This window comes from Brachyhypopomus gauderio, chromosome 2 (assembly GCF_052324685.1).
Source record: "Brachyhypopomus gauderio isolate BG-103 chromosome 2, BGAUD_0.2, whole genome shotgun sequence".
NCBI classification, from domain to species: domain Eukaryota; kingdom Metazoa; phylum Chordata; class Actinopteri; order Gymnotiformes; family Hypopomidae; genus Brachyhypopomus; species Brachyhypopomus gauderio.
Genome location: NC_135212.1, coordinates 10,867,988 through 10,882,214, shown reverse-complemented (window position 1 = coordinate 10,882,214; position 14,227 = coordinate 10,867,988). Strand labels below are relative to the sequence as shown.

At 41.1% G+C, this 14,227-nt stretch overlaps 1 protein-coding gene across 1 annotated transcript in view; it reads left to right on the top strand.

Annotated features, from left to right (window-relative positions):
- prkcab (protein kinase C, alpha, b) overlaps positions 1–3,319 on the top strand; it is a 118,114-nt gene extending 114,795 nt beyond the window's left edge. Inside the window, exon 19 of the mRNA XM_076986908.1 lies at positions 12–3,319. Coding sequence (XP_076843023.1) covers positions 12–179 — 168 coding nt within the window. The 3' untranslated portion in view covers positions 180–3,319. The remainder of the gene's footprint in view (positions 1–11) is intronic.
- The last annotated feature ends 10,908 nt before the right edge of the window (positions 3,320–14,227 follow it).

Here is a 14,227-nt window from a genome sequence, read left to right as displayed (position 1 = left end):
TCTTGTTCCAGTGCGGCAAAGGAGCGGAAAACTTTGACAAGTTCTTCACACGCACCCAGCCCATGCTGACCCCTCCTGACCAGCTGGTCATTGCCAACATCGACCAGAATGAGTTTGCTGGCTTCTCTTACATGAACCCACAGTTCATCCACCCAACTGTACATGGCAGTGTGGTATGAGGCGGAGCACAGTGAGGCCACGCCCTCTAAACCCAAGATGACCTGACCACGATGCATGCGGCAACCTCTGCGGCTTTATGAACCGAATTAACCTGTTTCTACTGTTAATGGCCCTTTACCAGACCACATTGAGATGTTGATGGGGGATGAGGGGATCCCACCAAGATTAGATTACAGAAGCACAATATAGTAAACCCATGGCAATGGTCCACACATGGTCAAAAGCCTTGGACTAATGATACAGTCACAGCCGAATGGCACATCTGATTAAATATGTTAGTTTAGCATCTATAATCTATGAATTATTCTGTGGCATGCTCCCAGCTAAGATTGGGCGGACAGTGTGTTTTTCGGGGCATCATCTGAATTTGGTGTGATGGTTAGTAGTGGGAGAACAGCAGGAAACAGGAAAACGCTGTAAGTAATGTAATGTTTGCCCCCCCCCCCCCCCCCCCCGCATCCACAACAACACCTTTCTCTGTCTGAAGCATGTTGACATGAAACAGGTTTTTGTGTCTTAGAGTTCTCCCTACCTTCTTATCTACTGCCATTTCTAAATGTCTTGAAGTATATATTTGTAAATCTTTAAAAAGGAAGATCTATTGATATAAGAGTGCCAAAATGTAAGTGCATCTAAAGATTTTATAACTCATTATATGCATATATGGATTTCCTACTGAAGCTCCTATGGGTGTGATTTGTCCTGACTCAGGCTCCAATGCACTGTTTCCTGTTTCAGCATGTCAGTTCCTGCACTCATCTGTGACTCATAATTACCTTTGTTTGACACTTTAGGAAATGCTTCCTTGTATCAGTCAGCATGCTCTGTACTGTACCTTCACAATGGATGTACGGTAATGATTAACAGTCATAGTGAGACATAAGAAATTAGGCTTTGGACAGCAAGGACACAGAGCATCAAGAAAGTTGGCTTGTTTTAATGCTTGCTCTTATGACAGTAGTTGCTTGTCTGATTCATATATACTGTGCATTATGCATTATGATGATCTATTTCCTTCTTTGCAAAGAGAGTGGTGGAGTGGAGAAGATGGTACACTTTCAATTATGTTCAATTATGTTCAATTATGTTCAATTATGTTCAATTATGTTCAATCAAATCCATTACATTCATGAATGAAACTGTTGAGTCTAATACAGTTGATTAGACTATTTAATGCATCATCACTGAAAATGATAGGGGCAAACCATGTTCACATAACAAGTAGCCAACCAGCCAAGAAGCTGTCTAAAGTCCAACCATGAAGTGACTGCTTCCAAATGATCATGAATGGAAAGACTCTGGCTCTTGGGAAGTGGGATGTTCTGAAATGCACATTGCAGTTCTATGATGCATGCTTAGTTCTCTGTCTGTAAAGTCCTCTAGAGAAACCAGTCAGAAGACATCAATCTGCGATATCGACCTGCTTGTCTGATATTGTGAGACCAAGTGTTCATGTAAATTCTGGTGATGAATTCTGTGCTCTATGTGCTCGGGAAATGTCTTTAAAGGTTGTGTTTCATTATGCATTCATATATATACATATATATATATTATTTCTTATCTTTGATTTTTACATTTTTTCTGCAATTTTGCTCTTTGAATATTTTCATATCAAAAGGTTTACTGTTATATTAAAGGAACACTATATCATACTTTTGTAAATACTAAGGCTGTTTCAAAAGAGAGTTAATGTTAACTGTAGATTTTATACCAAGAACTGAATGTGCTTCTACAAACCTAGATGGTTCAGACATTTAAGTATGTTTTAGATTATCTGTTAGTTTAACAAAATTGGTAGTTTTGGTATTGACAAACCTTGTTATTCCCTGTGTTTATGTGGACTTTCATTCATGTTCATGAGACAGTCTAAGAGTAGAAGCAGTGTGTATCTATCAGTGGCAGACCTGGGGCATGAACTCACTGTCTTGTTGACACCAGAGCTTCTGCATTATCGTCGAATTTGCTTTCACTGTGTGCATACAAGATAGAGATGGATACTGCATTGGATAGAGAACCAGAATGGACAGAACTGATAATGTGTAGTCAAGTCGTTTATGTTGATAGAGAAGCAGATGGATATTTTATCATGTGTAGACTAGTGAAAGTCCCATATTGGAATTGCCCACATGGGCTCAAAAGACCCCATTTTTGTCCATTTACAAAAATGTCCATCTACCCTCATTGGTGCCAAAAATAAAAATACCATCACATTCATTTAAAGTCAAAATGGGCAATAACTAAAGAGCAGTTGAACATGACCCCTCAAAGTCCTGAAGAGCCACCCAAGTCCTGAAGAGACATTCCTCCTGAAAAAACATTCCTCCCTCAGAAACGTTCCTTCCTCAGAAACATTCCTCCCTCAGAAACATTCCTTCCTCTGAAACGTTCCTCCCTCAGAAACGTTCTTCCCTCAGAAACGTTCCTTCCTCAGAAACGTTTCTCTCTTCAGAAACGTTCATCCCTTCAGAAACATTCCTCCCTCAGAAATGTTCCTTCCTTCAGAAATGTTCTTCCCATTCAAATGTTCTTCCTGCACTTAACTTCTGGATTTGGCTCTGTATTCATGTGCCAAAGCTCTCCATATATGACTGTATTCTGGCGCTCTATCTGAGCATTTGGTCTCATGTGGTTATTAAGTTCAAACTGAAACAATTGGTTTTGATTTTTTCTTTTGTTGGACAACGTGAAGTTGCACTTTTTTGTTCATTTCAAGGTAATTAGATAATTTGGATGTGATGGTTAATTTTTTCAGCTTCAGTGCAGTTGCTCCATATCATCTAGACTGAGCTAATCCATGTCTCACATTGAGAGTTTGTAGAATTCTATTCTATATAAAGTATAGAATTCTATATAAAGTAACCCTGGCTCAGTGGAAAGAGAATATATTTCCAAATCATAAATTTAAAAGGTACTTTAAATACATTGTCGGGTTACTTCAAAGGTTTTTAATGCACAGTTGAGATTACTTATGGTTAATCATTATACATTTTATCAAAAAGCATTATTGCACTGATTATCAGTATGTCAATGAATATGGGACAGTGTTTTCATTTTAAAATAAAAACAAATAGCTTTCTGTCTTATTTTTCTTTACTAAGTTTTTGCAAAAGTTTGTCCCTGTGTTCATTGTGAAGAATACTGTGTATAAATAAATGTCAAATATAAAATTGTTTTGCCATTTTTGACTCACCTACTACAAGCTAAATTTATATAGCACCTTTCACAAAGTTTGAGCAAAGATTTAAAGGAAGTCAATGATGAGCAGAGACAGAGAGGCAGAGTGTCCAAACATTTAAATAAGAGAGTTGCAGTAATCAATTCAAGAGAAAATGAAGATAGTAATTCATATCTTACGGTCATTATCATGAAGCATATTACCCAAAGGTAAGTGTGAAATCTGTACAACCTGTGCTGGCTTGATAGCAGCATCATCAATATACCAACAGAGAAGTCTAGACATGAAAGAGTCTTGGTTGCAACTAGTAATACTTTATCAGCACTGAGTTTTACAAAGTTAGATAAGATATTGCAGCCAGTGTTTTAAATCAGCAATACGGGAACTCACTGCCTGTGCAGAAACTGGGGGAAGGAGTGCTGATGTAGATCTGAATATCAACAGCATAGCAATGAAATCTAAGAGCATAATAATCTGGCTAAGTGGGGAAATGTATAAGATGAAAAGAGGAGGACCAAGAAGAGATCCCTGAGGTACACCTCAATCAGAGGCCATCGAAGGGAAGGTTGGAGATTGGTCTGTAATTGGCCAATGAGGGCGTACCTAACCCAAGTTTCTTTAATGTGGAAATGATGGCACTTCTCTTAGGAGGTAGAACAGCATCTAAAGAGAACCAAGCATTTCATCCTCTGTGAGATTTCTTTGTGTATCGACGTGTGCTTCTTCCTTAGACTACGCATCCAGCCTGTCCCCCTCACGGATCTCAAGTTCTACTCTCCTTTGCTGACATCTGCCTGCTTCTATTCCTGGGTTACCCCGTCAGTTGCTTTTGCTACTCTTTCCCAGTTTTTAGCTAGTTCAAACCAGCCTGCCCTGACTGGTGTAAATAAACACATCTCTCTGCAACTGGAACCGTCTGTGTCGAGTTGTCTTTCTAACATTATAATAGAGGGGATTTAATAGGTAAAGTGCTCAAACACAAAACCCGTGACATAATCCAATTTTTCATTATACAGTAACCAGCAGTCAAGTAGTAAAAAGACACAACATATTTAGACAAACAACCCTCAGGTGTTGGGTATCATACTAGGCCCCAACCACTTGAGCAATGAATACAATGCAACAACAAGGCAACATGAAACACTGCCACTGCAGACGGAGGCATTCAGCAGGGGACTCCGTACAGTGACAGACCACCCCCCCCCCCCCCCTCCCCACCAAGCCGCACGTCCCTTCAGCCCATCTGCACCACAAAAAATACACAATGAAGAGGAGGGTGAGAACAAGGCAGGGACACACCTCCTGCAGTCCTGCAACACACAAACAGACATTAGCTCACCTTCCCTGGGCAAACTCCTGGAACGACTGAGCCATCAACAAGACAACCACGCTCCAATCAGTTACAGGACCCTCACGCCCAATTAGGCACCTATACAGGTGACAATTCCGTTTTTTACATTTACATTTACATTTACGGCATTTAGCAGACGCTCTTATCCAGAGCGACTTACAAAGTGCTTTGCATCTGATCACAGAATTAATTCTAGGTAATAGTACGGATAGGCCAGAATTCAAGATACCATTGAGTAAGACTACTACTAAACTACAGGAGTCAATGTCATTACCTAGTGTTTTGCAAGTTTGCCAAGAAGTACAAATAACCATAGACAGACATACAATTTAAGAACAATGGCAAGTGGTATCAGCTGAGTTTGTGCTCTGGTAAGTACTCAACAAACAGGTGAGTCTGCATTCCTAGCAGCTATTGGAAGATCATTCCACCATCTTGGAGCCAGGACGGAGAATAGTCTGGAGCTTTGTCTTCCATGAGACTTTAAGCATGGAGTTTCGAGTCGAGCCAAGCTTGAGGTTCTGAGTGTTCGCTGTATGGATGGGCTTTTTACCATGGACATCATGTAGGGAGGGGCCAGTCCATTTTTGACTTTGTAGGCAAGCATCAAGGTTTTATATCTGATGTGTGCCGCTACTGGAAGCCAGTGAAGAGAGCATAGCAGAGGAGTCACATGTGAGAACTTGGGGAGATTGAACACCATTCATGTTGTAGCATTCTGAATTAGTTGTAGAGGTCTGATGACCCAGCTTAGAGATTACTAGAGACTGCACAAGCAATTGAAACATTCTCCGTATGTTTCAGAGGAGAAATCTGCAGGATCTGGTCAGTTTTGAAACATGTGTTGAGAAGGACAACTCGTTGTCCAATGTTACACCCAGGTTTCGAGCAGTTATCTGATGGTGTTAACAAGGTGTTCTCAAAGGAAACTGTGAGATCGTTGTGTGGGTTTGGGGTTGCTGGAATGTACAGAAGCTCAGTTTTGTTAGGGTTGAGCTTCAAGTGGTGGGCAGTCATCCATGAAGCAATATCTGCCAAGCATGCCGAGATCTGCCTAGAAACCTGGGTGTCAGAATGAGGGAAGGAAAGAATTAGATGGGTGTCATCAGCATAGCAATGATAAGAGAAACCATGAGACAAAATAATGTCACCAAGGGAATGAGTATATAAAGAGAAGAGAAGAGAAGAGGGCCTAGGATTGAGCCTTGGGGGACTCCAGTGGAAAGTTTACATGGATTGGATATAGATCCTCCAAGGGCAGTCATGGCCTGGAGGTTAGGGAACTGGTCTTGTGACCAGAGGGTCGTGGGTTCGATTCCCAGACCTAAGGCCATGACTGAGGTGCCCTTGAGCAAGGCACCTAACCCCAACTGCTCCCCGGGCGCCGGGCTAGGGCTGCCCACCGCTCTGGGCACGTGTGATCCACAGCCCCCTAGTAATCACTAGTGTGTGTGTGTGTGTGTGTGTGTGTGTGTGTGTGTGTGTTCTGACTGCACAGATGGGTTAAAAGCGGAGGACAAATTTCGATTGGGGTGTAAAAATCACAATTGACAAAATATGGCACATTACATTTACATGTTACCTGATAGGAACGGTCTTCAAGATATGACTGGAACCATTTCCAAGCAGAGCCAGCCACACCGAGGCTAGAAAGAACAGAGAGGAGGATGTTGTGGTTGACCATGTCAAAGGCTGCAGAAAGATCTAGAGGAATTAAAACTGATGATAGCTTGTTAGCCTTGGCAGCATGGAGCTTCTCGGTCACTGCTTTGAGGGCAGTTTCTGTTTAGTGTGCCCGTTTGAAGCCAGACTGATTAGGATCATGGAGTTGGTTCTGGGTGAGGAAGAGAGATAATTGGTCATAGACTGCTTGCTGTGTTTTTGATAGAAAAGAAAAAAGTGTAGTTGTTCATGTCAGAGGTGTCAAGATTGGTACCACCATTGGTACCATAGGAATAAACAAATGACCTCTTCCTTCTTTCTTACTTGTACGAAGAGTGCATACGAATGCATTAATTTAAACCTACAAACGTTCATGTAAAGGAGCTTGTGATTCACTGTCTGTGACCCTCAATCAGAACACAGACATTCTGTTCACTCCCTTATCTGTGTCTGCCCCTCAATTAATTTCTTATTCAACTTATTTCCACCCTCTCTCTCTCTCTCTCTCTCTCTCTCTCTCTCTCTCTCTCTCTCTCCCTCTCCCTCTCCCTGTTTATCTTGTAATTTCCCCATTACCCCATACATCAAATCCACACAACCTCCTCTCCTCGAAAGGAGAACACCAATCATACGTATGTATTATTATTCTTAGCCATAAGACACATTGTATTTCTCTTTTTATTTAACTTTATTCTCTTCTCATTAAACTTTGGAAATCTTTCCCGTGTGTAGTGAATCTGTTAACACACTGCGGGCTGAACAAATGTATAATGCTGTTTATAAAGCCTGAAGGCTATAATCAACGTCTAGAGACAATATCAAAACCTTAAAGTGAATACAGTCTACAAATAATACATCCAAATCATTAATATCTTGTCACACTACAAAGTCATGGCCAGTACCCTAACAATCCAAAGCTGTGTTAACATGTATGTTAAAAAACTAAAACAGAAAGAGAATTATTGCAAAAAGGGTTTGGATATGCATATTAAGTCGCTCAGTGTAATAGCAATAGTGTCAGCAGTAAAGAGGTAAAATATGTGTAAAGAGTAAAGATGTGTAAAGAATAAAGATGTGTAAAGGGTAAAGATATCGTTTTGGATAATGATGCAAGGGAAAGCTTGAGATTTAAAATCTAAAAAAGTCTTACATATGTTGGCAGTTTAATCCTTTCCTGTTAATATCTATTTATTTTTCAGCTTATTTCACTATATTTATCACTTTCTACTTGTCACGTTACGGTCCCCAACCCCTCCCTTTTGGGCGTGTGTTAACGTTGTCTACGTCTAGTCGTCTGCGTCTGTGGATCTCTGTGGGTGCGGTTACGTCTTGTGTTGATTCATCTCACCTGTGGCTCGTCTCGTCATCACTTGGGGTGTATGTGGTTTGTCTATTTAGTGTGCGTTCGTGCAGTGTCCTGTGCTCGTTGTTGTTTGAGTTGTATATGTCGATATATGTTAAGTGTTCTACGTGCGCTGTCTGCGCTATTTAAATGTGAATAAACGTAACGTTTAGAAAACGCAAGAGGATTTCTGTCTCGTCCGTTGCCTTGCGCCAGATGTCACACTACTCATGCTAAGATTTCCTTATGTTGTACTGTGAGAATTTGGAGAGGTATTTATAGCAAAACTTAAAGACCAAATTCCATATATAAAATTCCATATATAAAACACAAATGAAATTATCAGTTCAATTCACTATAATCCTGGAGAACAAAATATGACACTGAAGTCTATTTACTGTAGGAATGGAGTATTGGGATGGCAACCACTGGAAAGAGTCTTTTTTGTTTACTATGTAGGCCTACTGCTTTTTGAAGTCCTGTAGAATAAATGAATCTATAAATGTGAGAGCAGGATTCAGAGGAATTAACATTTCAGCAGTCAGACATGCACACTGGACCGCAGTGAACACAGACAAGACACAAGTACTAGACATAATGTTAACAAGACAAGCGACAGGTGACACCAATCACAGAGATGAACACACACACACACACACACATACACTACCCCATTTGCCTAATGGTTTCCCATGCTCATTCATTGTAACAGCAAACTTCTTGTCAAAGCCTCCAGATCCTGTCAATGCTGTGAGGGCATCTACAGTTGTGACTTCTCACACACACAAATGTGCTTTACACAATAATAATACTTATATTATTATTATTATTATTTATTATTTTCAGAGTAAAATGTATTTAACACGTTTAATGTATTTAGCTTTGTTTAACTTTGTTGAGTGCATCCAAATGGGTTTGTTTGTACTTTAATGATTCAAATTTCTCTGCTTCTAAATTTCTAATTTGTTTGTTTTTGTCTCTTACCTTTCTCTCTCTTAGCCATCTCTCTCACCACTCTCTCTCTCTCAACCATCTCTCACTCTCACCTTTCTCTCACCCCTCTCTCACCTCTCTCTCTCTCTCTCTCACCTCTCTCTCTCTATCTCTCTCTCTCACTCATCTCTCTATCTCACACCTCTCTCTCTCTCTCTCTTAGCCATCTCTCTACCAGCAAATAAGTCTATAAATGATTCCCAGTTAGACAGAGAGGATATCAAGGGAGAACATGGTGTTCTCCGTTTTGTCCAGTGGCTCTACGGCTACTCAAGAGGCTGAAGCTGTACTACTAAGACTTTGATCTAATCATCTTTCCTTGACATTGCCATGGTAATAGTTGTCATGGAGAGCAGGATTTAAAGACCATGTCTAAAGAAGATTTATGACGTTGGGGCTGCTTCCTGCTGCTCTACGGTGGAAAGGAGATTTACCCCAGAGGTGAATGTATCTTAAAGCAGCTACCTACCCGTACAGAGATGGGTGGTGATAATTTAATTATGCAGCGACACGCACGCATGCATCCACGTGTTACTCCTCTCTGGCATACGCTACTGTGAGGTGTGCAGAAATGTGTTTGTGTGGGTGAATAATTGGACCTGCTTCGGTTGGACGTCATGCCGTCACGCCGCCTTTGGAGATCAGCAGAGGCTGTGTTTGTTCAATCAGTCTTAGTCAGAATGACGATCAGCATGAGGAACAGGGTGACACTGGACTGTACGTGTGCATGTCGGTTAAGTGTGTTCTTCCATCAATATTGTATGCTTTGTTGCATATTAAATGTTTTACTGTCAGGGAGTCTGTGCTTTATCTACCTGTCTACATCCCTCCCTCTGTTTTTCCTTAACAGGGGCTGAACGGGTTCACTGTTTCTCTCTCTAGTATGTGTTGATCATGAGTGTGCAACAGTCCAGAAGGTGTACAACCAATGTCCCGTTTGAGACCCTACATACCCCCTTCCATCTCTCTCTATCTCTCTCTCTCTCCATCTCTCCCTCTCTCCCTCCATCTCTCCCTTTCTCTCTCCATCTCTACCTCTCTCTCTCTCCATCTCTCGATCTCTATCTCTCCATCTCTCTCGCTCTCCCTCTCTCTCCATCTCTCTATCTCTCTCTCTCCATCTCTCTCTCTCTCTCTCTCCATCTCTCTCTCTATCTCTCTGAGTCCCTTCCTCACCAGCTTGACCCCTCACTACTCATTTCACCAGCTTGTACTCCCACTATAGTGCACCAGCTTGGACTCGTTCAGAAGGCAGATTTTATGTTAAGGCAGCAGAAGAAGGAACACTAAGTGTACAGTATTAATCGTCTTGTATATAAAAACAGTGCCTTCTAGTGGTCAGGAAATGTCACTTTGGACATTTGTCTTCTTCATATTAGCCCAAGGTGGGGGTGGGCTGGGCTGCTAACACCCCACTATGTCTGCTCCATCATTGTTGTGGCTTTACAGTCTTAGACAACTATACCTTTTAGTTAGTAATAAACATACACAGAAGAATCCCCGTGTGCACCCATGCACACAGCGTGATACCTGCTTTATGTGCTGTCCTGAACTCTGTACTTGTGTCTTTGTGTTGATTGTGACCCACAGACGTGTGCTTCACCAGGCCCGTTCTCCTTCCTGATCAGTACAGTCTCTTCAAGTTCTCCACGTCTCTGCTCAGTTACGTTGAAAGCGCGCACCACTCCTCACCTCCCTTCCTTCCGGAATATTCTTAGCCCTGCCAGGTACTGCTCCACGTCCCTGTTCATTTTCTTCATACTGTTCTCCCCAAAAACAGTGTTTCCCTTCTTTTTCTTTTGTTCTTTTGCTCCAGTTTACACACAAGAGCATTCTTTTCTCTCTCTCTCTCTCTCTCTCTCTCTCTCTCTCTCTCTCTCTCTCTCTCTCTCTCTCTCAGGTGATAGGCCTTGTTCTTTACATGTCCATGGTCAATGACAAGATGTGGAACAAGACTAAACTTCATCTACAAATATGGCGGGTGCTTCGCTTTCCTGTGTCTGGAAGGTTTTTCTTAGCTGAATATAGCAAGCCTGCCATCAGTAGTTCCACAGTCAGGACGAAGACAGTGAAACTTGGTCCTGTGTACCATTTCAATTGAGTGTATGTGATATAAACTTCACCATATTAAGGGTAGAAAATGAGCCAAAGCTGCCCCCACCAATAAATGTAAAACAAACTAACTACTAACCATACAGAACTGGGCTGTTGAATATAACACACATACTACCTACCTGCTAATGCTTTAGGATACTGTAGTTCTTAAGCTATTGACATTTCAGCCATCTGAGGTGTTCTGCACAGTTTGCTCTCGCTGGTCTATAGTGCCAGTTTGGCCAATTATACCAAAGACTGCACACAGGCGAACTGGACAACGGAAGCTGTTAACTGAATGAATCTGCCGCCCTCTAGTGGTTGCAGTACAATTTTTACATTCTCCCATTGCCATGAATGTTTCGAATTAAACATCTAGGTTAATTTTTTCTTCAGTCAGTTCTATAATCTTCCCTCACATTATTATTATTTTTCTTTACAATGGACAGGTTTATTACAATTTATATGGCAATACTTAAACTATATGGTGAAGTAATGAGGTAATTACAGCTGATACTTGTCACAGTGAGGCGGCCCCCTACCGGTCGCCTCTGTCCACAGCGGCTGTTGTTGTTGTTGTTTTGTTGCGTTGTGTGCGTCCCTCAGGTGGGCGGAGCCCGTGATCCATCTCATCTGAGGGTCGTTTGTTTGCCTATATAGGTCTTGTCTTTGTACCAGTTGACTGCTGGTCATTAGATCCTTAATTTGGAGATATTGCACGGGTTATTGGTTTGCACACTTTCTATTAAACCATCCTTTCTCCCTGAGACTTGGCATGATCGCTTCCTTTTTAGTTGCTCACCCTGTCCGTCACAATACTGATGGTCAAACATTGTAAAAGTACAGTCAGCTGGCAACTTTTTAAAATATCTGTATTACCATTTAAACTAAAAATTTCAAATAAAATTAGTACAAAGTTGAAAACCTAATTAACCTGCAAAAGTGTTACTTGCTCAAAATGGATAGTTCATTCCTCAAAAGCAAGTATTAATGTCAATGAACATCCTGACACCACTGTTTACGAACAAGATTGTCAAATGTCTGTCATGTTCCATTTTCTTAAAACTGATTCCTTGCTCACTATCTTTGCCTCTTTTTCTCTCCTTTTCTGAAAATTGTCTGGGGGTTTGATCACAGAAGAAGGCTACTATCATCTGGCTTTAAGTCGGAGTTCAAACCCTTCACACCTGAATCAGCTGGGTCTGACTTACAACCATCCAGGAAACGCAGGAATTAAGCTGCCCTCTGCTAAAATAGAGGATCAACACTACACATTGAAAATATTTATGGAGTAAATTACATGGAATAAAAAAAAATCCTGCCTTTAAGCACCTTAGGCTGTAATGTAATGTAAAGGTATGTAAATGTAAAGGTAACCACATTTACCATGCATAATGCATTAGATTACTTATAAAGTTACCTGCAATATAATGAGCATATTAATGTCAATTTATATGCTGGAATTTCTGACCTACTGACAGCCATAATCTGCTATGTATATATGACATGGCTCCCTATATTATTACTGTAAGAAAGTAAAATTAACCAAACAATTCATGGTGAGACGAACGGAACAAAAGTAAGTTATGTCAGATCAAATGTCACTTCACCGGCCCACCACCAGGGGTCCTCATTGCCCGAGTACTAGAGACTTCACTTCTCGTCTGTAGTGCATCATTTCCATACCTGTCAAGTCTGTTCCATACCTGTCAAGTCTACAGAATGTTCGCAGCAACCAGCGAAAAAATTTCCTTATTTTTAAATCAAAAACTTGACAGGTATGTATATATGGAGAGTGATGATACTGTCCAGTAAATTTACATTTACGGCATTTAGCAGACGCTCTTATCCAGAGCAACTTACAAAGTGCTTTGCATCCGATCACAGAATTAATCCTAGGAAATAGTACGGATAGGCCAGAATTCAAGATACCATTGGGTCAGACTACTACTAAACTACAGGAGTCAATGTCATTACCTAGTGTTTTGCAAGTTAGACATTTGTCAAGAAGCACAATAGTATGAATTTAAGAACAACGGCAAGTGGTATCAGCTGAGTTAGTGCTCTGGTAAGAACTCAACAAACAGGTGGGTCTTCAGTCTACGCTTGAAGATAGCAATAGACTCAGTCCTAGCAGCTAATGGAAGATCATTCCACCATCTTGGAGCCAGGACAGAGAATAGTCTGGAGATTTGTCTTCCATGAGACTTTAAGCATGGAGTTTCGAGTAACTGATCTAAATATGTGGATCTGTGGTGATACAGCCCAGTTACTGATCTATATATGTGGAGTTGTGGTGATACAGCCAAGTTACTGATCTATATATGCAGGGCTGTGGTGATACAGCCCAGTTACTGATCTATATATGTGGAGCTGTGGTGATACAACCCAGTTACTGATCTATACATATGGAGCTGTGGTGATACAGTCCAGTTACTGATCTATATATGTGGAGTTGTGGTGATACAGCCCAGTTACTGATCTATATATGTGGATCTGTGGTGATACAGCCCAGTTACTGATCTATATATGTGGAGCTGTGGTGATACAGCCCAGTTACTGATCTATATATGTGGAGTTGTGGTGATACAGCCCAGTTACTGATCTATATATGTGGAGCTGTGGTGATACAGCCCAGTTACGGATCTATATATGTGGATCTGTGGTGATACAGCCCAGTTACTGATCTATATATGTGGAGTTGTGGTGATACAGCCCAGTTACTGATCTATATATGTGGAGCTGTGGCGATACAGCCCAGTGACTGATCTATATATGTGGAGCTGTGGTGATACAGCCCAGTGACTGATCTATATATGTGGATCTGTGGTGATACAGCCCAGTTACTGATCTATATATGTGGAGCTGTGGTGATACAGCCCAGTTACTGATCTATATATGTGGAGCTGTGGTGATACAGCCCAGTTACTGATCTATATATGTGGAGTTGTGGTGATACAGCCCAGTTACTGATCTATATATGTGGAGCTGTGGTGATACAGCCCAGTTACTGATCTATATATGTGGAGTTGTGGTGATACAGCCCAGTTACTGATCTATATATGTGGAGAGTGGTGATACAGCCCAGTGACTGATCTATATATGTGGATCTGTGGTGATACAGCCCAGTTACTGATCTATATATGTGGAGCTGTGGTGATACAACCCAGTTACTGATATATACATATGGAGCTGTGGTGATACAGCCCAGTTACTGATCTATATATGTGGAGTTGTGGTGATACAGCCCAGTTACTGATCTATATATGTGGAGCTGTGGTGATACAGCCCAGTTACTGATATATATATGTGGAGCTGTGATGATACAGCCCAGTTACTGATCTATATATGTGGAGTTGTGGTGATACAGCCCAGTTACTGATCTATATATGTTGAGCTGTGATGATACAGCCCAGTTACTGATCTATAT